Below are 24477 nucleotides of genomic sequence, written 5' to 3' on the forward strand. Positions count from 1 at the left end.
CCCCTCATCTATGACACCCCAGACAATGAGGTTTCCTCAGCCAATGCTTTCTTGAGGTTGGAGAATGGATGAGAGTGAGCTGGTTGAAGCTCAGTCCAACAAGGCTCAGGTGATGGTGGCTTGGATGAAGCAGCTGGAGGACATGGCAGAGGCAATATTAGCCCTTTTGACTGGGGGTTTCTGCCACTGGTCACCAGATCATGACACTTGCAGCTGTTAGATGCCCCACAGAAACTGTTAGACAGCTATAACCAGGCTGGCTAGGAAGTTACATCCTTTATTTCACAAATGAACCTTGTCACTGTTTTCCATGCTTCCCCCCCACCACCACCACCCAAGATGCACTCTACATGGGTCTGCACCTTAAAATCATTCACAGACTGAAGCTGGTGCAGAGTGCAGCAGCTCATTTAGTGAGTGGGGCATCTCTGTGGAAACATGTGGCACCGGTGCTCCAGGAACTGTGCTGGCTCTTCAGGTGGAGTTTAAGGTGTTGATCATGAGCTACAGAGCCTTTAAATGGTCTGGAATGTGAGAATGTGATATACAGCCAAAACTGCGCTCAGTGGAGCCACTCTAGCTGGATCCCCCATTTATAAAAGAGATGGAGGCTACTGGCAGAGGGATCTCTGTGAGAACCTAGAGGTCTGAAACTTGCTTGCCCCCAACCCCCTGCTGTGAAATACCTCAAATTTCATTACCTACTCTACTGCAAAAGCCAATTTTTTTTTTAATTATTTTGTTTTGCTGTTTGGGGGAGGGGGTGGAGCTATGTTCTTGGATGGATTAAATGGACTGTTCTGCTGCTTTGATTTACTGGCTCATTTAATTATTCGTTGTTTGTATAGGATTATTTTTGCTGCTGTATGATTATCATTTAAAACTGTATTTCTAATTAAGGGCTCCTAAAGAGTTTTGGACAAGAATACTTTATCATTATTTACACCTAAAACATAAAATAAACAAAACAGTAATATGCTTATCAGGTGAGCAGATGTCTAATCGTGCAGCCCCTCTCTCTGTGGGACATCCACTGACTTAAATGGGAGTTGGATCAGACTCCAGTGCAAAATGTCTGCTTACTTCAATGAGAGTTCCACATGGACAAGAGCTGCAGGGTCAGGCTTTGAAACTGTAATGTGAAGAGAATAAGAAATTCTAAACTGAAAAACAGAGTCCGTAACTCATTATTTCCCTTCCATTTATAGCTGAAAATTCGTATTCTTGATTACCATTTAGTGAGCAGAATTGTTTATTAGATTTTTATATCACCTACTTGCTATGGCCCATTTGGGCTGCTGCATGAATAGGCAACTGCCATTCCTCCTCATTACAGTAGAGATTTGGATTGGCCCCTTTTGATAACAATAGGTCCACACACTCGGCATGGCCTTCCTGTGCAGCAATGAATAATGGAGTGGCTTTGTCCTTGGCTTGACAATTGACATTTGCACCTAACACAGAATAAAACATATAATATGATGCCTGATTATCATAACAGAGCAAAACCACAAAAGTGAATAAACAAATTACAGCATTAATTAGGCACTGGCTTTCACAAAATTGCTTCATCATTCAGAAGTTTTCCCACGGGTATTAAAGAAAAAACTGTTACCTACCTTTCGTAACTGTTGCTCTTTGAGATGTGTTGCTCATATCCATTCCATGGTAGGTGTGCGTACGCCCATATGTGCAGTCGTTGGAGACTTTTGCCTTAGCGGTACCTGTAGGGCCAGGTGTGGCAACCTCTGAAGTGCCGCACTCATGGCACTGTATATCAGGGACTGCCGGCCCTGCACCCTCTCAGTTTCTTCTTGCCAACAGAGGGGCAGGAGGGCGGGTAATGGAATGGAGACCCTCCAGGAGAGAAACAGGAGGGAGCAGGATGACCATGCTGTCATGGGATGGGCGAAGACCAACCTGCCTTGAAATGGCCACCAGGTTTACCTAGACCGAAGACAGCAACCGATCCTGGAGCTTAAGGTGCAGCATAGTCCAGGATGTCCTGCAGCGGGGCCTCTTCTGTACGAATGTGCTGACCTGAGGCCCATCACGAGAACAGTTTCTACTTTGCCATGTAGGTAGCCCTGGTGGAGGGTTTCCTGCTGCCCAGCAGGATCTGCTGGACAACAGCAGAACACTGCCATTCTTTCCCACTTAGTAGGCAGGCCATCAAGTGCATTGCCACCAGATTCAGATGCAGTAGATTGCCGTGGTTCTGGGACAGCGGATCCAGCCGAAGACTCAGCTGCAGCGGGGTGGCTGCCGAAAGACTCAGCAACATGCCAAACCAGTTGATGAGGCCAAACTGGGACTATGAGGATGTCTGTCACTTTGTCTTGCTTCACCTTTAGCAGGACTTTGTGGATTAATGGTATCAGCAGGAAGGCATACATCAGCGCTCCCAAACATGGGATCAGGAAGACACCTGACAGGGAGCCCATAGAATCATAGAATATCAGGGTTGGAAGGGACCTCAAGAGGTCATCTAGTCCAACCCCCTGCTCAAAGCGGGACCAATCCCCAGATTTTTAACCCAGTTCCCTAAATGGCCCCCTCAAGGACTGAACTCACAACCCTGGGTTTAGCAAGCCAATGCTCAAATCACTGAGCTATCCCTCCCCCAAAGCAGAGAACAGAACATGTGGCACTTCCTGTTCTGCTAGGACGCAAACAGATCCACCGGGGGAGTCCCACACTTGCAGAAGATTAGGCTGACCACCTCTGGATGGAGTGACCATTTGTGGTGAGACAAGAAGGCCTTGTTGAGGCGATATACCAGGACATTCTTGGTTCCGGGCAGGTGGGCAACCCCCAAATGAATAGCATGCCCACACAAAAGTCCCAGGGGCTGAGCGCTTCCTGACAAAGGTCCAAGACCTGGTGCCACCCTGCCTGGTGATGTAATACATTGTGGCACTATTGTCCATCAGGATCTGCACCACCTTGACTTCCAGGTGGGGCAAGAAAGTCTGCCAGGCCAGGCGAACTGGAGCAGCGCCTGATGTTCCCTAAAATCATCTGGAGGGATAGGTCTGGAGGGGCACGCCACCACCTTGTCCGGAGAGGAGGAGGTTGATTGGACAACCGGGGGTGGTCTGGAGGTGTCTTCACCTATCAGAGAGGGTGGCCGGCTCCTCACCCACAGCAGCTGCCAGAGTGTCCTGCACCACACCCGGTGCCATCATTGCCGTGGGTGCCAACTTTGGCCTGTCTGACGCGGTGACTGAGGGCTGGCGAGAGTGGAGCAATGGCATGATGGGAATGTCCCAGACATTCCAATAAGGCCATTGGGTCAGCCACTGGCCCTGCTGCCAGATCAGCGAACAAGGTGGGGCTGTGGATGCTTGGGTCTGGTGGCTCACTGTCGCCACCAGTGACCGGTGCTGGGAATGGTCCGACTGGTGCCAGGAGTAGGGCGAGCGGCACCGTGCCAGGGAGCAAAAGACGGCTACTCACCGTTGTAACTGTTGTTCTTCGAGATGTGTTGCTCATATCCATTCCAGTTAGGTGTGCGCGCGCCGCGTGCACATTCGTCGGAAGATTTTTACCCTAGCAACACTCAGTGGGTCGGCTGGGCACCCCCTGGAGTGGCGCCGCTATAGCGCTGAATATATACCCCTGCCGACCCATCCGCTCCTCAGTTCCTTCTTGCCGGCTACTCCGACAGTGGGGAAGGAGGGCGGGTCTGTAATGGATATGAGCAACACATCTCGAAGAACAACAGTTACAACGGTGAGTAACCATCTTTTCTTCTTCGAGTGATTGCTCATATGCATTCCAGTTAGGTGATTCCCAAGCCTTACGTAGGCGGTGGGGTTGGAGTGAGATGTTGCAGAATGCAAAACTGCTGAGCCAAAGGCTGCATCATCTCTGGACTGTTGAACCAATGAGGCAAAGTTGTGGGCCGAGGACCAGGTAGTTGCACGACATATCCCCTGGTGGTATGTATCCATGGTATCCATGACGGTCCCCATGGATACCATGCGGAACTTCAAGTGTATCATGAACTTGTTGAGTTCCCGCAGGTCTAGGATACGTCTGAGACCTCCCTTCGCCTTGGGGATTAGGAATTAGTGGGAGTAGAACCCTTTGTCCCTTTCGTCCTTTGGTACCTTCTCTATAGCTCCGATGGTGAGGAGCGTCCGCCCCTCTTGCAAGAGGAATTGCTCGTGAGAGGGGTCCCTAAACTTACCCCTGGAAGGGTAAGTGAGCCAGGAAGGCAGCAGAAGAAGCCTGAGCCCTGGTGGAATGTGCAGTAAGGTGGCTCGATGGAACATGGGCCAAGTCACAGGAGGTGCGGATGCACGACGTCACCCAAGATGAAATCCTCTGGGAGGAGACAGGTAGGCCCTTCGTCCGGTCCACCAGTACGACGAAGAGTTGGGGCGTTACGAAAGGGCTCTGTCTGCTCGAGATAGAATGCGAGCGCCCTATGGACGTCTAGGGAGGGCAAATGTGCTCCTCTCGCGATGAGTGTAGCTTCGGAAAGAAGACCGGAAGGAAGATATCCTGGTTGATATGAAAGGTCGACAGCACCTTGGGGAGGAAGGCCGGACGTGGTCACAACTGCACCGTGCCCTTGAGAAACACAGTATACCATGGGTCCACCGTGAGAGCCTGAAGCTCGGAGACTTGTCTGGCCGATGCAAAGGCTACAAGGAAAAACTGTCTTTCAGGACAGGTATAGCAGCGAGCAGGTTGCCAGTGGCTCGAATGGGGCAGTCATAAGACTGGTTAGAACCAGGTTGAAGACCCAGGTTTTGGTGGGGCGGCGAACTTGGGGGTATAAACGCTCCAAGCCCTTGAGGAACCTAGAAACCACAGGGTGTGAGAATACGGTGCGGCCACTCTCCCCTGGGTGGAAGTAGAGATGGGTGCCAAGTGTACCCTTAATGATGACCGTGCCAGGCGCTGCTGTTTGAGAGACCAGAGGTAGTCCAAGATGGAATGATCGAAACTGTGTGACAGAAACATTGTGTTGTTCAGAGCAGCAGAAAGAGAAACTTTTGGCCAGATAGGTTAGCGTGGAAGGTTTCCTCCCACCACCACCCACCCAGGAAAAACCGAGAACAACGAAACACGGAACTCGGATCGGTTGCAGCAGCCAGCAGCCCTGCTGTGAGGCAGGGGGAGTGGGGGTGTGTGGGTGAGTTTGCCATGATCCTGCGCGGGTGGCAGGGTGGGGGCAGGGGGGGGGGGGGCTGTTGGCAGGTCTAGCTACACAACATGTACCAGTGCTGCTGCTCTGGCTCACGCGCATCGATGATCAGGTGCGCTCTGTCCCTGCAGAGTTTTAGCAGGACCCTGTGAACCAGCGGGAACGGTGGAAAAGCATACAGCAGATGGCTCGTCCACGGCATCAGAAAAGCCTCCAAGATCAAGCCCGGGGAGAGGCCTTGGAATGAGCAGAACTTCTCTCTCTTTCTGTTCTCGCGAGAGCGAAGAGGACTATGCAGGGAAAGCCCCAATTCCGGAAAATGGAATGGATAACGTCCAGAGGAATCAACCACTTGAGAGACCGGAAGGATCTGCTGTGGCGATCTGCCAGAGTGATCCGAACCCCTGGGAGAAAGGACACTACCAGGTCTATCGAGTGGGCTGTGCAGAAGTCCCGGAGTTGGATAGCTCCCTGCAAAGAGGGGAGGACCGTGCTCCTCCGTGCTTGTTTATGTAACACATGGCCGTTGTGTTGTCTGTGAACACCGAGACACAACGGCCTTGCAAGTGCTGCTGAAACACCTGGTACACAAGGCAGACTGCTCTCAGCTCCCGCACATCGACGTGCAAGGCCAGCTCTTGAGCCGACCGAAGGCCTTGAGTGCGAAACTGACCCAGGTGAGCCCCCCAGCCGAGAGATGGGGCGTCCGTCATGAGGGACACCGAGGGGTGAGGTGGATGGAACAGCATCCCTGCACACACCAGGGAGGGCGTCGACCCCCAGTTGGGGGAGCCTAGGACGCTCGTGGGGACCGAGGCGACCATGACTATGCTGTCTCTGCCCGGGTGGTACACCGAGATGAGCCACAATTGAAGTGGACGGAGGCGAAGCCTGGCATGTTTGGTTACGAACGTGTAGGCAGCCATGTGACCCAGTAGACCTAGGCAAGTGCGAGCCAAAGTTGTCAGAAAGGTCCGTAGACCTTGTATAATTGTTACCATCACGTGAAACCGAGGCTGAGGTAAGCAGGCTCTGGCGAGACTGGAGTCCAGGATGGCCCCAATGAATTCTATTCCCTGTGTGGGAATCAGAGTGGATTTCTCTATATGGATCATCAGGCCTAGATGCAGGAATAGGTCCTTGTCGACACCCACATGACTGGTAACTTGGGCCCCGGAGGTCCCTCGAATGAGCCAATCGTCTAGAGACGGAGAACGTGTATCCGACGGTGGTGGAGAGAGGCGGCGACTACAGCCATGCACTTTGAATACACTTGGGGCTGTATAGAGGCCAACCGGGAGGACCGTAAACTGGAAATGATGATGGCTGGCCACAAACCGGAGGTACCTTCTGTGTGGAGGATAAATGGCGACGTGAAAATACGCGCCCTTCATATCGAGGGCAGCATACCAGTCTCCGGGATCCAAGGATGGGATGACGGTCCCCATGGATACCATGCGGAACTTCAGGTGTATCATGAACTTGTTGAGTTCCCGCAGGTCGAGGATATGTCTGAGACCTCCCTTCGCCTTGGGGATTAGGAATTAGTGGGAGTAGAACCCTTTGTCCCTTTCGTCCTTTGGTACCTCCTCTATAGCTCCGATGGTCAGGAGCGTCCGCCCCTCTTGCAAGAGGAATTGCTCGTGAGAGGGGTCCCTAAGAGGGACGAGGATGGATAGGCTTTTGCCCCATTGGTGATTAGAAGGACCCTGATTTTGGCCCCTTCAGGGTCCTGACTGACGCCTACGACTGCCTCAGCGACACCTGCTGGCAAAGTCCTGCCTTTGTCTAGGCGCAGGGTAAGGGCAGTGAGGCTGGGGGCGGAAAGGTCGGCGCTGAGTCTCTGGCGTGTGCATGCCGAGAGGGAGCGCATAGTGACCTTGCTGTCCTTTAGGCTTTGCAGCCTAGGGTCAGGGTTTTTTTTTTTTTTTTTGGGAGAACAGGCCTTTGCCATTGAAGGGCAAGTCCTGTATAGTGTGCAGCAGCTGCGAGGGAAGGCTCGATAACTGGAGCCATGAAATGCACCTCGTGGCAACACCCGAGGCCAGAGTCGTGGCTGCGGAGTCAGCTATATCCAACGAGGCCTGGAGGGAAGCTCTCGCCACCTTCTTCCCTTTTTCCAGGAGGGCAGCAAACTCTTGACGGGAGTTCTGAGGAACCGACTCCATACATTTGCCCACCGCCGCCCATAGTAGCGGCCAAGCAGGGCTTGCTGGTTTGCTACGCGAAGTTGAAGGGCCCTGCCGAGTACATCTTACAGCCCAGTAAGTCCATTCGCCTAGCCTCCTTGGATTTAGGGGCTGGTGCCTGCTGGCCATGGCGTTCCGTCTCATTGACGTACTGGACGACAAGGGAGCAGGGGAGGAAGATGTACATATAGGTACCCGTAGCCCCTAGAGGATACCATGTACATGCGTTCAACTCCCATGCCCGCGGGCGGGATAGTAGCTTGAGACTGTCAGATGGTATCCACATTGGCCTTGATCGTTGGAATGAACGGTAGGGCCACTCTAGTGGGGGCGTCAGCCGACAGAATATCTACGACCGGATCCCGTATCTCCGAGACTTCCTCCACTTGGAGATTCATATTGAGTGCCACCCATCTCAGGAGGTCCTGATGGGCCCCCAAGTCGATTAGAGGAGGTCCCGAGGAGTATTCTCCTGCCACCGCCTCATCTGGGGAGGAGGAAGAAGAAAGGCCGGGGACAAGCGGGTCCTGTGTGGGCTTGCGCTCCTGGACGACCTCCTGATCCAGTGGGAAGTGGGAGTCCGGTGGCTGAACCGGGGCTTCCTCCGTACCGGTCGGAGGGGGGCCGCTAACTGTCGCCTCTGGCACCCAGTGCTCTGAGAAGAACAGAGTGAGATGGGATCACAGGTAGGCCTTTGGCCTGATGGCACGCCCAAGATGTACAGGGTGACCATTGATGGGGTCAGAGTCCTGGGCCTGGGGCACCTGGAAGACTCTGGTGTGCACATCCAAATCACAGTCCTGTGCATATAAACTGCCTGCGCAGGACGACACTGATGCATGTCTGGATGGCCATGGAGGAGCTAAAAAGCCCTGGGCAGAGTCTCGATGCGGCACCGGGGATCGGTACCGGAAGGCATACCGGTACCGGGAGCGAGAACGGGACCTGCGACCGGAGCGGTGCCGGGAGGTCGACCGAGATCTCGAGGCTCGATGTCGGGAGTGGCGACGGGAGTCCAGTGCCTGGAGCAGTGTCGGGAGCTGGATCGGCGCCGAATGTACCGGGCCAGCGAACGGGACGCTGATCGGTGCTGCGAGTACGACCGGTACCGAAATGGAGAACGGTGCCGGGACTGCGAGCGGCGTCAGCACCTGGATTGGCGACGGGACCGAGAACATCTGCGGGACCGCGATCGTGAACGGTGCCACTCTGCGGTGCCGACGCCAGGTGGTCTGATCAAGGCAGGCTTGCCGATCGACTATATAACCCGCACCGGCAGTGCCGGGGGTTGAGGCAGCGCAGGCGCTGTCATTGCCATCAACTCCCTCGACATGGAAATGTCTCCGGCGTGGAGGGAATAGTGAGCTCAACCACGGCTCGCACCGGGGAGCGTTCAGGTACCGTACTCGCCGGTCTTGCGTGGCCGGAGTCGACGGTGCGGATATTGTCGGTGCCGCGGCAGGTATCAGAGCCGGGCGGTCCGACTTAGTATAGCACTCAGGCTGCGGAGCAGGCGGCTCTGACGCAGCTTAATTGAGCTCAACCACGGCTCGTACCGGGGAGCTTTCCGGCACCGGACTCGACGGCTCTTGCGTGGCCGGAGTCGACGGTGCCGATATTGTCGGTGCCACGGCAGGTATCGGTGCCGAGCGGTCTGACTTAGTATAGCGCTCGGGCTGCGGAGCAGGCGGCTCGGACGCAGCAGGAGTCTTGTGCCTCTTCATCCTCCAGGAGAAGGACCCGTGCCGAGCGTACGTCGGTGCCGGCGACGGCCGGTGCTGAGAGGCCTTGGCGGTACTGGTGATCCAGTGCCGAGGGAGCGCTTCTTGAAGACTGACCAGCGCTCGGTGCCGAGAGCGGAGGAGTAAGAGCTGCCTCCCTCAGGAGCTGCTTGAGACGAAAGTCTCGCTCCCCTATTGTTCTCGGCTTAAAGGCCTTACAAATGCAGCACTTATCTGTGAGGTGAGATTCCTCGAGGCACTTAGGAGAGGATCTCTTGTCGGCATCGGCTTGTGGCCGGCCGAGCATGGGTTGAAACCCTGTGAACCGGGCATAGTACCCGGCACCGGGTGCGGGGAAGAGGATAATCCCCGAACCCCTGTGAACTATATACACTAACTATACTACAAATGAATAAAGTTAACTACAACTATATAAATCTGAACTATATATACAAGAATTAATGAGAGAAACTACGAGTAGCTAGGGAAGTGGAGGTCAGCTAAGCCGCGCTCCACTGTTCCAACGACCGACACGGGCGGTAAGAAGGAACGGAGGAGCGGATGGGTCGGCAGGGGTATATATTCGGCGCTATAGCGGTGCCACTCCAGGGGGCGCCCAGCCGACCCACCGAGTGTTGCTAGGGTAAAAATCTTGCGACGAACGTGCACGCGGCGCACGCACACCTAACTGGAATGCATATGAGCAATCACTCGAAGAAGAACCTCGAGGTCTCAGCAACAGCAACCAACGACATGACAAAGACCAGTGCTGGGGAGATCGACGCCTAGGCAAGCTCCGGCGCGAAGCCAGGGATCGGTAGCGCGGAGCTGATGACTCGTAGCGGTGAGACGGAGACCTGGGCTGATGCAGAGATTAAGAACATGGCGACCTAGGGCTCTGTCTTGGCTCCGGGGTCTGGTGGCGCTCACTTGTTTTGTGTGAGGCCTTGCTGGCGGGCTTGCCCTCATGGGGAGCCTTAGCCGGTTCCATTGCCACACGCAGTGACAGCTGGAACAGAGGCGATCTTAGTTCTCTAGGTGCCGGGGGCTAAGAGCGCGTCAACTGCGCTGTCGGCTTGGGCCCTTTACCACTCCCTGGAGTCAGTGGCAAGTCCTTTCGGGGGGAGGAACTCCCCAGGGGTGAGCCCTTTTGCGAGTCACAACCAGGCACAAAGAGCAGGGCTTGAAACCCGGAAACTGGGGCAAAGTCCCTGCGGGACACTATCTAACTAAACACTTAATGGGTACTTAAGTAACTAACAAATGATTAAACTATTTACAGCTAGAAGCACAAGGCTAAGATAGAAGAGAAACCACTGACCGCTTGTGAAGCAAGGGACTGAGGCGCTCCGACTGACCACCACGGGCAGTAAGAAGGAACTGAAAGGGCACAGGACCGGCGGCGCCAGATATACCAACGCATGAACATGGCAATCCAGAGGGCACCACAGCCGGCCCTAAAGGCACCACTAAGGCAAAAGTCTCCAACAACTGCTGCACATGTGGGTGCACGTGCACATCTACAATGAAATCAACATGAGCAAGCACTCGAAGAAGAATCATATTTACTTTACTAACCTGCTATGTGTTTTCAAATTGCTCATACACTAAAGTGATTAGAACTAAAGTTCTCAAAGTATTTTTGGTTTTCATTTAAATCTGACAGGAAGAAAACACTGATGTCAAATGCTAGTCCCTTAAAATTCTCCTTTAGGGTCACTTGAAACCCTGATGAGGTTACAGAGTGAATGAATGATGTAAAACATTAATTTTAAGTTAATCACAAATACAGCAAAAATATGCAATCCTCAGCACAGTGCAAGTAATTAGTAGCTAATAAATTAAACAAAATCTAAAATAACATTACACACTGGAGAGCTGAACCACTTTCTTCCATTCAAAGGAAGACATTCCCATCATTCAACATGCCAATAATTCTGCTATGCTGGCAGATTGTTGGGCTTGAATTCTGGTATAGCAGTGCATTATACATTGATAGGAGAAGATACTTAATAAACAGAAATATAAACCACAGCATCGTTACTTTTATTTACACCTTTACAGATGAACTTTACATTAGGTTTCTTACTCCTACTGTAAAATGAGAGAAAGACTTTGTATGTGACTGGGAAGCACTTGTCACACTGTGCAGTAGAATAGGGCAATACCCAATAAATGATAGACGTTGTGGAGAAACTTCAAAGATTTAGTTAATATTTTGTTAGAAATTACTTTGCCCCACAAGTATTGAGATGCTAGATTTGTTGACCTGTGTGTGAGGTTTTGGCCAAGTTTAGGGTGCTCATCCGTTTAATAGTTATGACTGTTTAATTTTTATTTGATTGTGTGGGAAGGTTAGTGAGAGCATACTATTCAGAGATGCACACCAAGGTCTGTTGGTCTGAGATTCTGAAGAAATTATTACTGTAACTTTAGGATCCGATTGTGATACCCTTTATCACGCTGAGTAGTATATTGCTCCTGCAGTAATCCATAGAAATGAATTGGACTTCCCATGTAGTAAAGGTCTGCTCAGTGTGATTAAGGGTTCCACGATCAGACCCTTAATCTTTACCTAGGTTAGGTCTTTATTTAGGCCTGGTCTAACTAAACAGTCAGGTTGACCCAACTAAGTCGGTCAGGTGTGTAAAAAAAATCCTAATTCCCGGTGCACATAGAGCAAAGTCAATCCAAGAATTCTTCCATCGACCTAGCTACTGCCCTTCGGGGAGGTGGATTACCTATGTCACTGTAGCATTTCAACTGTAGACAAGCACTTACGTTTTATTTCCTGTTTCTTGGTCTGATTCAAGGGAAAGCAAGGCAAGATACTTTCATATGATACTTTTCATGTGAAAATTTCATATACCAGTTCATAGCTGATGTTTCACTAACATTATAAAAATATTACTAATGCTAAATGAAAGGTGAAAATTACCATGTGATATAAGTACTCGTAAACTCTCCAGCTTCCCATACTGAGCAGCAATGAACAGAGGTGTGATTCCAAAGTCATCCACACATTCCTTGTTTGCTCCTTTTTCAAGAAGCAATTTTATTATTTCAGTATGTCCCTGAAATAAATACATTTTTGTTTTGTTAGAAAAAGAGAAGTGGAATTGATATGACCCTACTTTTTCATTCTTACTCTGTGTAGATATATAGAGTACATTCAATATTCTGTGGTATTCAGAAAGTCCGTGGCAGAATCATCAGATAGGTTTAATTTCATCTTGCACATTTACCCAGCCCAATAAATATAAATAGAATTAAATTAGCATATTGGAACTATAAGTCTGATAAATTTTTCTGCTGGATAAAAAAAAAATTCAGAAGAGACCAGGTTGGCCTCAAAGTCTTCCCCAAAAAATTAAGTGTATCTTATAACAGATTTACTTCCCAAATATTATATCGGATCACTTCTTAAGTACATGCAGTACTTTTAATATTTAAATAATCATTGCTGCCTAACACCTTCTATCGCTGCTGTAGCATACGATGACATATTCAGAATGATCATTAGCATTTAGACTGCCTTTTCTGCCCGGCCTAACAATCATAAATCATCAGAGTAGGAAGCAAAAACTGTACAACCTGTCATTTTTAAAGGGTAAAACACACTATTTACATGGAAATGAAATAATAAATGTATAGGTTACCTGAAAAGAAGCTTGGTGCAAAGAATTCCATCCAGACCAAGAATGGGATCCATTAATATTTGCTCCGTGTTGGAGTAGAAGCTTTATAATTTCTAGATGTCCATTTTCTACAGCTTCAAACAGAGGAGTAAAAAATTACTCTTACCAAAGAGGCAGAATTGAAGCAACTGGTCAGCTCATTGGTTTAGTCATCAAATTTTCACCTCAGTAGTCAGAACTGTTTTACAGCCCCACAACAGACATCAAAACTAATTCACTTTGTTTGTGCAGCTTTGATTACAGATCTAAACCCAAACACAAAATCTACTCTCTAAGGCTCTGCATACGAAAGAGAAATTATATCTAGTGTTGCTTCCTTGTGAAGCAAAACATTTAGCCTAACCAAAAGAAGGCTGAGGGAAGATATGATTGCTCTCTATAAATATATCAGAGGAATAAATACCAGGAAGGGAGAGGAATTATTTAAGCTCAGTACCAATGTGAACACAAGAACAAATGGATATAAACTGGCCATCAGGAAATTTAGACTTGAAATCAGATGAAGGTTTCTAGCCATCAGAGGAGTGAAGTTCTGGAACAGCCTTCCAAGGGGAGCAGTGGGGGCAAAAGACATATCTGGCTTTGAGTAAGCTTGATAAGTTTTTTGGAGGGATGGTATGATGGGATAGACTAATTCTGGCAATTAATTGATCTTTGACTATTAGCGGTAAATATGCCAAATGGCCTGTGATGAGATGTTAGATGGGGTGGTATCTGAGTTACTAAAGAAAATTCTTTCCTGGCTGTCTGGTTGGTGAGTCTTGCCCACATGCTCCAAGGTTTAGCTGATCACCATACTTGGGGCTGGGAAGGAATTTTCCTCCAGGGCAGCTTGGAAGAGGCCCTGAGGGGTTTTTGCCTTCCTCTTCAGCATGGGGCACGGGTCACTTACTGGAGGATTCTCTGCACCTTGAAGTCTTTAAACCATGATTTGAGGACTTTAATAGCTCAGACATAGTTTAGGGGTTTGATACAGGAATGGGTGGGTGAGATTCTGTCACCTGCGTTGTGCAGGAGGTCAGACTAGATGATCATAATGGTCCCTTCTGACCTTAAAGTCTGTGATTCTATGATAAGCTCCAAGATGGAGACATTGATAACTATCTTTTAAGAATATGATAGTCAGTACATTCATAATGAAGATAAAGTACTATCAATCTGATAACGTGGATTCACAAGGAACAAAAGTTCCAATGTTAGTTTCGCTGAACATCTTTTTCTCCAGCAGTGGAGGTCTATGGAAACCATAATTAAAGGAAACATCTGCTAGTAATCTGAATTTCTCCTCTTCCTCAATAATTTTTAACTTAAAAACACAACAAAAATTGTACATATGGGAGCTGCGTGGGGCGGCGCCTGCAGCAGACAGAACTGGCAGCGTGGCTGCATGCGTCTCTCCTCCCTGGGCCACAGTGAGAAGGTTCTCGGGCTGCAGATGGCCCGCAGGCCAGGACTTTGAGACCCCTGGTCTAAACCTTACAGGATACTTAAAACTGGTCTTTGGTATAAAGAGTCTCTAACCAAAAAGGAGCATATTAACACTTGTATGCCTCTATATTAACTCAAACATACCTTTTCAGAGACCTCTACTATCCACTGACCTTGGAACTAGCTGACAACATGCTAACCTAGAACCCCATTACCCCTCCCATCAGACAAGAGGCTCACCTCAAGAAAAAAACACGGCAGACTGAAAATAGCCACTTATTTACTTATCCAGCCACCAACCTGTGCCACTATATGGAATAGTCACGTGTCTCACAGTTCACCTGGTGCTGAAAACAAGTTAGTAAACTACCCTTGTTTACAGTCAAAACTCCGCTGCTTAAGACCCAATGCTTTGTGCATTGTCTTTCTCCTGAGCTTGGTTACAGCAGCTGGAAATCTGATTGCCATTGGCCAGGTAAGGCCAATAGGAACATTACTGAGAGGTCTGTTTACCAAATTTTGATATTACATATAAACTGTACTTACGGAAAACCAAAACTTCAGAGCACTTTCTTACACTATATTGAAATAAAAACTGTTTGGCTTTAAGAGCAAAACTGTTGAACTAGAAGGCAAAAACAGCAAAGTGAGAGGTTCTTCTCCATTTTTTTTTTAATATCCATATACCTCAGCTGTTCATTAAAATTGATGACATGTACTTCTCAGAGGCAAATAAGGAAAATTTATGATTCTGCCTCCTTGAATGTGTTGCACATTTTAACATTTTGGTAGAGATATGAGGTTATGCATTTCCAGTTGAGGGAAGCAGGAAAGAGCTTGGCCTCTGGAGCAAGCTGTTGATACTATCTTGTCTAAAATGTTTTTATATCTTTGAAAAATTGAATATGTGCAAAAGTTAAAGCAGCCCTCTGTGCACAGCTACTGTGGCCAGGCTATCACCATAAGTCTCACTGTCTTTGATGGCATTACAGGGGGTCACATTCAGAGAGATGAATGGTTCTTGAAAGTTTTCTCCTATACACAGTATTTCTTTTTTTATTTTCTTTATTTTTGTTTTTTACTCTCTCCAACCCAACTCACTTGGACAATTCTAGACGCTAAAAACTTCCACTTATTCACATAGGAGTTCTATTTAAAATAGAATAGCTTTTCATATATCTGCAGGGAGCAGGCCAGTGTATTGGCTACATCAGAGGGCCTCACAGTGACCTTTGTCCATATGAATCTGTCTTCTCCCCATCCTAGCTTCCTTACAAACCAAAAAAGTTGCTCTACTCTCAGTGACAGACCCCTACTTCAGAGTTCTTTAGACCACAGACAGACAGTTGTTATATTTTACTTATGGTAACTTACACAATTATAGAAACATCTTAAATTGTGGAGTTCAATTGAAATTCTCTCTAATGGCATGTACATGTTAAGGAGTATAGAGGTAGAATTTAAAAAGTGAGCTGAGAATATTTTCTTAACACGCACAGCTACATATATTGTTATGTTCTGAAAACTCTACATAGATTGTATAAAGAAGTGCACTCTTCACCTCATTTCAGCCTCTGCAAAGCCACACCAGCTGACCCCTCTTTCAGCCGCCAGACACTCAAACAATGCATGCCTTAATTTCAGAAGCTTTGAAGAACCATGCTGTGGCATGGAACTAACTCACGATAGCTCAGGTAAGTGGTTTTTTTTCCTTTCATTATATAGCACAGTTTTATGGTGTCTTTCATATTATTTTTATACCCTTTGAAATATAAAACAACACAAAACAGAACACTTTGTAAACCATGCTATATAATAAACAATTACACTTACATGAGCCCCTGGGACAGCACTATTTTCCCCAACAAGGCACCATAGCAGATGCAATGTTAAGTGTGGCAGGAGCTGGCCAGCTTGACTTTGAGGATACTGAAATAAAAGATAAAGTCTGTTTAGAGTTAATTACACGCCAAAGGCCTCCCTTAGCTATCTGAGCCATTCAGAACATAAAAATACATTTAGCTCATTTTTGGTTACATATTTGCAAGTTATATTTAAAGTAAGCATTATAGAGAATACAGGGAAGAACAAGCTGGTTGTCTGTCCACCTGACAAACAATACCTTCCTTCTTTGTTCAACATAGGTCCAAAGGACAATCAGCACTCAAAACAATATAAGAACATAGTGCTGCTTCTTGCCTAAGATCCTTGTCTACACGAGCAAATATCCTGTTACTGACAACAGGTGTCATAGATTCATAGACTTAAGGTCAAAAGGGATCATTAGGGTCATCTAGTCTGACCTCCTGCACAATGCTGGCCACAGAATCTCACCCACCCACTCCTGTAACAAACCCCTAACCTATGTCTGAGTTATTGAAGTCCTCAAATCACGGTTTAAAGACTTCAAGGTGCAGAGAATCCTCCAGCAAGTGACCCATGCCCCGAAAAACCTCCAGGACCTCTGCCAATCTTTCCTGGAGGAAAATTCCTTCCCGACCCCAAATATGGCGATCAGTTAAACCCTGAGCATGTGGACAAGACTCACCAGCCAGCACCCAGGAAAGAATTCACTAACAAGTGAAACTAAACTGGTGCTCAACACAGTTTAAATGCAAACGCACCAAGGACAAACCCTTTTCAGCTTCATTTCTGAAAGTGAGTTGGGTTGCTTTTAGGCACAGATTCTGGGCTGGTTCTGAATTCCTTGGCTACACTTGCAGTTAAATTATGTTCAGCACCATTTTTGTTGCACCCATTGCTGACTGGCTAATTTTGCTATGATAATAAAAGTAATAATCAATAATAATAATAAAAGTGCTCTATCGAGCTTGAAGAGAGTGAGACAGACTATAATAATGTGATCCTAGTCTCTCTCACTCAGTATGAATGCAGAATCCTTGCCACTCACTAAGAAACACTAGGAAAATGTTTCCTACTGGAAAAACAGCACTATTTTCCCCTGCGGTTTACAGCCTAACCTGAATAGAAAAAAGGTACTAAGTAACAGAAAGCTGTGTCAAAGAAGGGGATGACAAAGACAGAAGGAAAATAAATCAAAGGGTAATGTAAATATGATTGTAAGTTACTTGCCTCAAAATTTTGCTCTCCTTTTACTCACACAAAAACTTGCCTTTAGATCACTTAATGGGTTACTATCCTACAAACCAATCTGTTCATCAATAGATCACCATAGTATTGAAAATAATGAATTTAATAGGTTGTCAATTTTAGGACAATTTTTCTTAGACATAATGATGTTACTCTAGAGATAAAGCACTCTGGTTATACTATTTATGGATTTTTATCATCAATGACACATCACTACATTTTGTACTATTAAATCTTTGTGGCAACATCCTAGCTAACTTTAATGTATTTTTGACAAAATAACCATGACCTGAAAATATATAATTTCTCTTTAACATTCATATTACCAACGAATTCTTGTGATACAGCAACAGAACTTAGAGATGAAAAGGAAAAATTCTTACATGCTATTATTTGGTTATTATTCAAAGCCTACCTATCCTGAGTAGAAGCAAACAAAAAAAGGCAAAGCACCAGCCTGTTTTTAGTGAGCATGTTGACGAACTTCTGCAGCAAGTGGACAAGTTGCAGGCCATCTATCTACAAATTCACCTCTGCCTGCCAAGTGGTAGCTGTAATGGTTTCCTGAACCTACAAATCCCAAGTCCTCTGTTGCAATGTCTGATGCCCTTTTATGCCAGTTGTTAACAAATAACAACTTCATCTTCCCCCAGTGATTAGCTACTGCTGATTTCCCACCGCTTTCCCATTGGGAGGACTCACCCCTTTATCTTTTCTTGTCCGTCCCACTCTGTTAGCTCAGATCACCTCTCCTGAAGAAAAACTCATAAGAGGTGGTATAAAAGGGCAGATAAACAAAGGGAAAACTCAGTTTCCTACATATTGTTCTTCTCAAGGGAAGAACTTGGGGACTCACAGGATGGAGAAACTCAAGGCTACACACCTCTGTGACTCTATCACCATCCTTTTCTATACATGCCTATATTCAGGTGCCCTCTGCATACAACTGGGTGAAATTCTGGCCCCAGTGAATTGGGTGTTTAGCTACTGTCTTCTTGGAAACATGGATTTTAGCCCCTCTAACTACTACTCCCTTTCATTAGTAAATCTAAGCATTGGAAAACCCTACTTATGATAGACAAACTGACTCTCTATTACTGGCTGAAGATTTTTTCCATATTTTTTTTCTGGGTGTCAGTCACCAACACAAAGCAGAGCAACTCTGCTCATTTCCCTACCCTAGTGCTGAGTATACCCAATGAAACAAAGGTTGGTGAGGATCAGAGTTCTTTGGACTTTGCCTCAGTTCTTCAGCTTCTCTAACTGGTTGTTACCTGGATTAGTAAAAACCGCTCTGAGTCTATCATAATTACTTTGTAGATTTACAACCATAAGTAGGTGGATAAATAAATACATATCATTATCATATAAAAACAACAATGGAATATTAATTCTGTAAAACCACACAAGACTAGTGAGAAAACACACAGATGAGCTAAAACTGTAACAGAATATACTGTATTTTAGAGTATCTAGAAAACAAAGTGCACTAAAAGTGGTTTTCACACTAGATCATTGCTAAATAAATTATTTGTTTCCGATCAGTCATTTTCTGTATTCCTTCTGCAAATATTACAGGTATAAAGAGAGACTTCCCTCATTAAGCCATTGACAAAGGTGTGCTGATGGACAGATAATCACTACTGTCTCTGTGACCCAGCTTACTTACCTATAAAATGGGTACAATAGTTACCTATGCCTCAGAATTGTGCTACAGAAAAGAGTCTATAAAGTACTTCCAGATTGTCTACATGCAGAAGTGCAAGTTGTTACAGCTGTTCAATCATGGTAATTTTTAGGAAAAGCCATTGACTGGTCATTGTGAAGAGCACAATATCATAAAAAATATAATTAAAAGATGAAAAATCCCACAGGCAAAAGGGTTCCATATCCTATAACACTTTTGTGATAAATGAAAGGGGCGGGTAGTTCCCTTTTATGGGCATCCAGCCATCCAGCTAGCTATAAAATCTCTCTTAGTAGTTGTTCTCTACTTGCTTTACCTGTAAAGGGTTTACCTGCATAGGTAAAAGGAAGGGAGTGGGCACCTGACCAAAAGAGCCAATGGGAAGGCTAGAACTTTTTTAAATTGGGAAAAAACGTCCCCTTTGTCTGTTCTGTTGTTGTTCTCGGGGAGAAGCAGAGCCAGGGCTGGAACTATGTTGTAAGCCGGTTGGGGCCAGGTATGAAAAATCATCTGAATCATACCTAGAAACTACTCACTTGAAACCCCCAGATATGTAAGTAGATCGGGAAATGTCTAGGAAAACGCAACTAGGTTTATATTTTTAAAAAAATTTTTATGGCTTGTGGACTCCTCTGTGCTAACCCCAAATGCTTTTGTTTTGCTTGTAATCTTTAGCTGGAACTCAAAAAGGGTTTTCTTGATGCTTAATTAGTGTAAGTGTGTTTTTTAAATCTAGCAGTAGCCTGAGTTTTCAAATGTATTTTCTTTCTTTTTTCTTTCTTTCTTTCAACCAAGGTCAGAGAAAAGCTGTAACCTTGGGAATTTAATACAAGCCTGGAGTGTCCGGTATTAATTTTTAGAATCCTTGCGGGTCCCCACCTTCTGCACTCAAAGTGCCAGAGTGGGGAATCAGCCTTGACAACTTTAATGGTTCATATTAGTCAACAAAGAATTATGCTTATGCTGTGGTAACAGCAAATAGATTTGAACAATAGTTTGTCATATCAGAATTGAATTTTTGCTGTTGTTTTTTAACTTAGGTGAGGGAGAAACTTCATTGTCTCAATGGGAATTCAAGCTCTCAGTGAGAGTTCACTGGTCAGATTGTTTGTGCTTCACAATGTTGTTGAGCAGCTCCTATTTCCCATGCAATCCAAAGTTTGACTCGACTTAAAGTTTCTCAACCCATTGCTTCTACTTCTCATATGCAGAAATCCCAAAGTGTCAAGGGTTCAGAGTCAGAAATTCTTTGAAAATCATGGAAAGCACAGAATCCATGACAAAAATGAAGACTGTATAATGTAATTATATAATACATAGCATGCTGAGAGATGAGTCAAGCAATTTCCACTTGATTGGACAAAGGGGAAGGAAGATACATAATAAATTCTTCAGGAATTTGCCTGAACTGCCCAAAACTTTATCAATACCAAACTAATAACAACAGATGCCCAAAGGTTAGGCGTCCTGGCAAACTCACTGTAGAGACGGGAACTGCCTCCACCTCTTTTCCTTTGACTTGACCCTGAATTTGGGAACCCATAGTCCTGCCCCGGTGCACCATCAGAGAGCATCATAAAGCTCACAAGGCCCAGTCACTGATGCATACTAGCGTGTAGGCCTCCGCTCCCACATGTGCCTAACCAACCTTCCTTCAGCCTCTAATGACTGGCTTTTTTGGAATTCACATAAGGAACCGTTCCTCACATGTTCATAAATCACACCAAATACATACCCAATCCTCCTGTGCTAATTGGCCCTTTAATTGACTTAGTTTCAGGGACTATAAATCTGCCCATGCAATCCATCCAGAAGTAGTGGTGGGGCAACTATGTGAAGGAAAAACCTGACTGGAACTCATGAATGGATCAAACCAATGCAAACACAGAAACCAAGAACCCAACGCAGATGTACATCAGTAAACGCCATACACAGAACCCAGAGATTAATATATTTTTCCTCTCCCTTGCCTTCCATCACGCAACTGGATATGAATGAGAATGTAACTATTTTATCTGAAAAGCTATAGGTTCTGCTGCCCCTTCTGAAGCTTTGTAAATAAAAAACAAAAGCTGAAGAATTCTGTGCCCACTCATAAACACTGTTGAAACTTATATTTATGGGCAGATATTCACTATGGGATTTTCAAAAGCACCTAAAGGAAATTTAATGGAAGTTGTTACCCCATGTGCTTTTGAAAGTTCCACCCTCACTGGAGAAATGAACAATTTTGAAAATGCCTTTGACAATTACTATCAAAATGTATTTGCTGTTTGTATTTATATCTTTTATCTTCCTAAACCAGCACTGAACCAAAGAAGTATTTAAAAATAACCCTTCAACTGAACTGCAGACATTATAACTTTTTTAAATATGACTGTAGTGTACAAATAAACTAAAAAGCCCATTGTACATTAAATAGTGTCTGGCTTCTGATAAGTTCAGCCATCTCCAATGCCACAATTTATCATACAATAATTAAACGTATTCCTAAACTGATTTAAATCCCCACATATCTAAAAATGCAGAATGGTATGCTGTACAGTAAAATCTTATGGGGATAATCTCCTGTCCTGAAAATATCCCTAAGTTGACTGAGTACAATTCTATTCCCCTTTATTCAACTGCCACCTTTCTCAGACAACAGATATTTGTCAGTCTCTCAAGTTTAAAAAAAATTATTATATGATCTAAGAAATATAATAAAGCAAAATTAACTAATACACAAAGAGATTCTGATCACGTCACAAACACAAACTTCCACATCTCCAGTTACCTTGTTGCTGTAACTCCTTAATGTGTGTAAAGTCTCCCTTTTCTGAGCCCCACAGATACCTGTACTATATACAGCACCATATCCCACACATATGAATGTTAAACAGAAAATCTGTCAAAATATTTAAGATTTTTTCAGTATCAAATAAAAATAAAAAGACAACTGAAGAAAATAAAAATGGTTTCTCTGTTTAGACCACACGAGCAAACAAAGCATGTCCTGGGGAACACTGTTCAGGAAAATTCTCAGTGAGAATACCCCAAAGAGTGCAAAAAGCTAAAAAGATGCATTATATTCCAATGTTGAACTACAGGAAACAGAATTTTAAGTCAATATATCAGAAACATTGTCTCATCTAGAACACCAGGTTTTGATTAAAATTGCTGAGAAAATACTATGGTCAGCAAGGCTGTAGTGAAGTGCTGTACTGTTTCGCAACAGTTTATCTTAATATTTGTAGAAGATCTATGATTTCTGTGGTATAGGTACCAATCATTGCTAATTTCACGTATGTGCCGTTTACTATGTTCGGGTTTTATGCATATATGTAATAAGCACATAAAAATATTCAGTACAGAATTCTAGGCACACAAGTTTTTGCATAGAGCAAACATCTAATGTGCAGTAGAGGTTACAAATACATATTTTTCTGAAGAAAACATCTACTTTATTTATCATTGTCAAAATGAATTGATTTTTTTTTTCTTCAAAAGAACACACCTTAATGAAAGTTATTTTAATCCACTGCAGTATTTTTCAGGTCCTTTGGTTACAGTGACATCTGGTGGCATTTAAAGAAAATTCTCAAAACTACAGATTATTATAAGTTTAGTTATTATTTTATTCAGCTATTTTATGTCATTACCTCAGGTATCTTAATATGAATAGTCAGCACTTCTATTATAAAGGCCCTCTACTCAAGCTTTTATAATCTGCCAGTAAAATCTGCTCTGAGGTGAACCTTGACATACTACCACTTTGTCTAGGAATATTTTTTCCACTATTTTTTTAAACGTTTGGCTATATTTGCATTACATGGGTACCTCAAGAGTTGATAACAGGATACAGGCGCTGACCTTTCTTGCCTAGATCACTTGTTACCAGCTGCTCAATTGTATATATGAAAAATGCAGTCCATTTTCTGACAGAAAAACATTCAAAAAAATCAAAGAAATGTAGGGCTGTAAGGGACATCAAGAAGTCATCAAGTCCAGCCCCCTGCACTGTGGCAGGATCAAGTAAACTTAGACAATCCGTTTGTCCAATCTGTTTTTAGAAACTTCCAATGATGGAGATTCCATAGCCTAACTTGGAAGCCTATTCCAGAGCTTAACTACCTTTAGTTAGAAAGTTTTTCCTAATATCTAACCTAAATCTCCCTCGCTGCAGATTAAGCCCATTACTTCTTGTCCTAACTTCAGTGGACCTGGAAAACAATTGCTCACCATCCTCTTTATAACAGCCATTGACATATTTGAAGACTTATCTGGTCCCTGCTCAGTCTTCCTTTCTTAAGGCTAAAGATGCTCAGATTTTTTTAACCCTTCCCTCATAGATTAGGTTTTCTAAACCTTTTATCATTTTTGTTGCTGTCCTCTAGAGACGCTCTCCAGTTTGTCCACATCTTTCCTAAAGTGTGATATAGTACTCAAGCTGAGACATCACCAGTGCCAAGCAGAGCAGGACAACTACTTCCCCGGTCTTACATGTAACACGTGAATACACCCCAGAATCATATTAGTCTTTTTGCAGCTACATCATATTGCCGTCCCATTACAACAGGAACTGGTTAGCATCGTTCTGGTAGCCTCAGCAATGAAGGGGAGAAATTGAATGGGAATGGAGACTGAAGTACTCTTTCAAACATAAATTAGTTCTCCCTGTGCTTTACTATTCACAAACGATCATCTAACAGAGTTTCTGTGGGCATTTGGGATTTTTTCCCTCCTCTTTCTTCTTTACTAAGAATAGGGTCTAGGAAGAGAAGATAATGATGGCTCCCCAAGGAGGAGAGGAGAGGAGAGGAAAGGAGAGAAAGAAGATAGTTGGATGAAGAAGCTGCAGGATGTTCATCACCCTTGAGGGGATATCTGATGGAAGCTACTTATGCATGAAATGCCATCTGGTAGAGGTCATGGCAGAGAAGATTCAAGGATTAGAGATGCAGTTAGACAATGATGGCATTCAGACTGGGATTTGAAAGTATGATGCAGGAGAGGAGTGAGGAGGTGATACAGACAACTCAAGATTTGTGGAAACCTGCCAAATAAAAGGATCTAGAGGGCATTCTGCCAGAAGAGGAGGCTGATCCATGGAAGAATATAACCACAAGCACAAGGCAGAAGAGACTAGATAGTGGTAGTGAAATTAAATTGAGTAACAGGTTTGCTTCACTAAGGAATGAGGAGGAGAAACAGGCATAAAATGGTGTGGTGAGGAAGAATAGAAGCCAGTCCCCACTGATTGTGCTGCATGTCAGCACAAAAGACACTGCTAGATTCCCAATGGAATGAATCAAGGATGACTATGCTCATCTGGGTAAGACACTTAAAGAAATGGAAGCTTAGGTGATTTTCTGGTCACTAGAGAAGGTGGATGAAGACGTAACCCAATAAAGAAGATCACCAGATGTCTCAAAGATGGTGCTATGAGAAAGGTTTATCATACAATAATGAAACATATTCCTAAACTGATTTAAATCCCCAT

The 24477-nt window shown here is 45.1% G+C and overlaps 1 protein-coding gene across 7 annotated transcripts in view; it reads right to left on the reverse strand.

Annotated features, from left to right (window-relative positions):
* Window positions 1–24477, reverse strand: part of ASB3 (ankyrin repeat and SOCS box containing 3) — a 128509-nt gene that overhangs the window by 39086 nt on the left and 64946 nt on the right. For all 7 annotated transcript variants that reach the window (XM_039528691.1, XM_039528692.1, XM_039528693.1 and 4 more), the window contains 3 exons: window positions 12731–12843; window positions 12010–12145; window positions 1277–1454 (listed from right to left, as the gene is read on the reverse strand). In XM_039528691.1, coding sequence (XP_039384625.1) covers window positions 1277–1454; window positions 12010–12145; window positions 12731–12843 — 427 coding nt within the window. The remainder of the gene's footprint in view (window positions 1–1276; window positions 1455–12009; window positions 12146–12730; window positions 12844–24477) is intronic.

Source organism: Mauremys reevesii, linkage group 3 (genome assembly GCF_016161935.1).
Source record: "Mauremys reevesii isolate NIE-2019 linkage group 3, ASM1616193v1, whole genome shotgun sequence".
In the NCBI taxonomy this organism is placed as follows: Eukaryota; Metazoa; Chordata; order Testudines; family Geoemydidae; genus Mauremys; species Mauremys reevesii.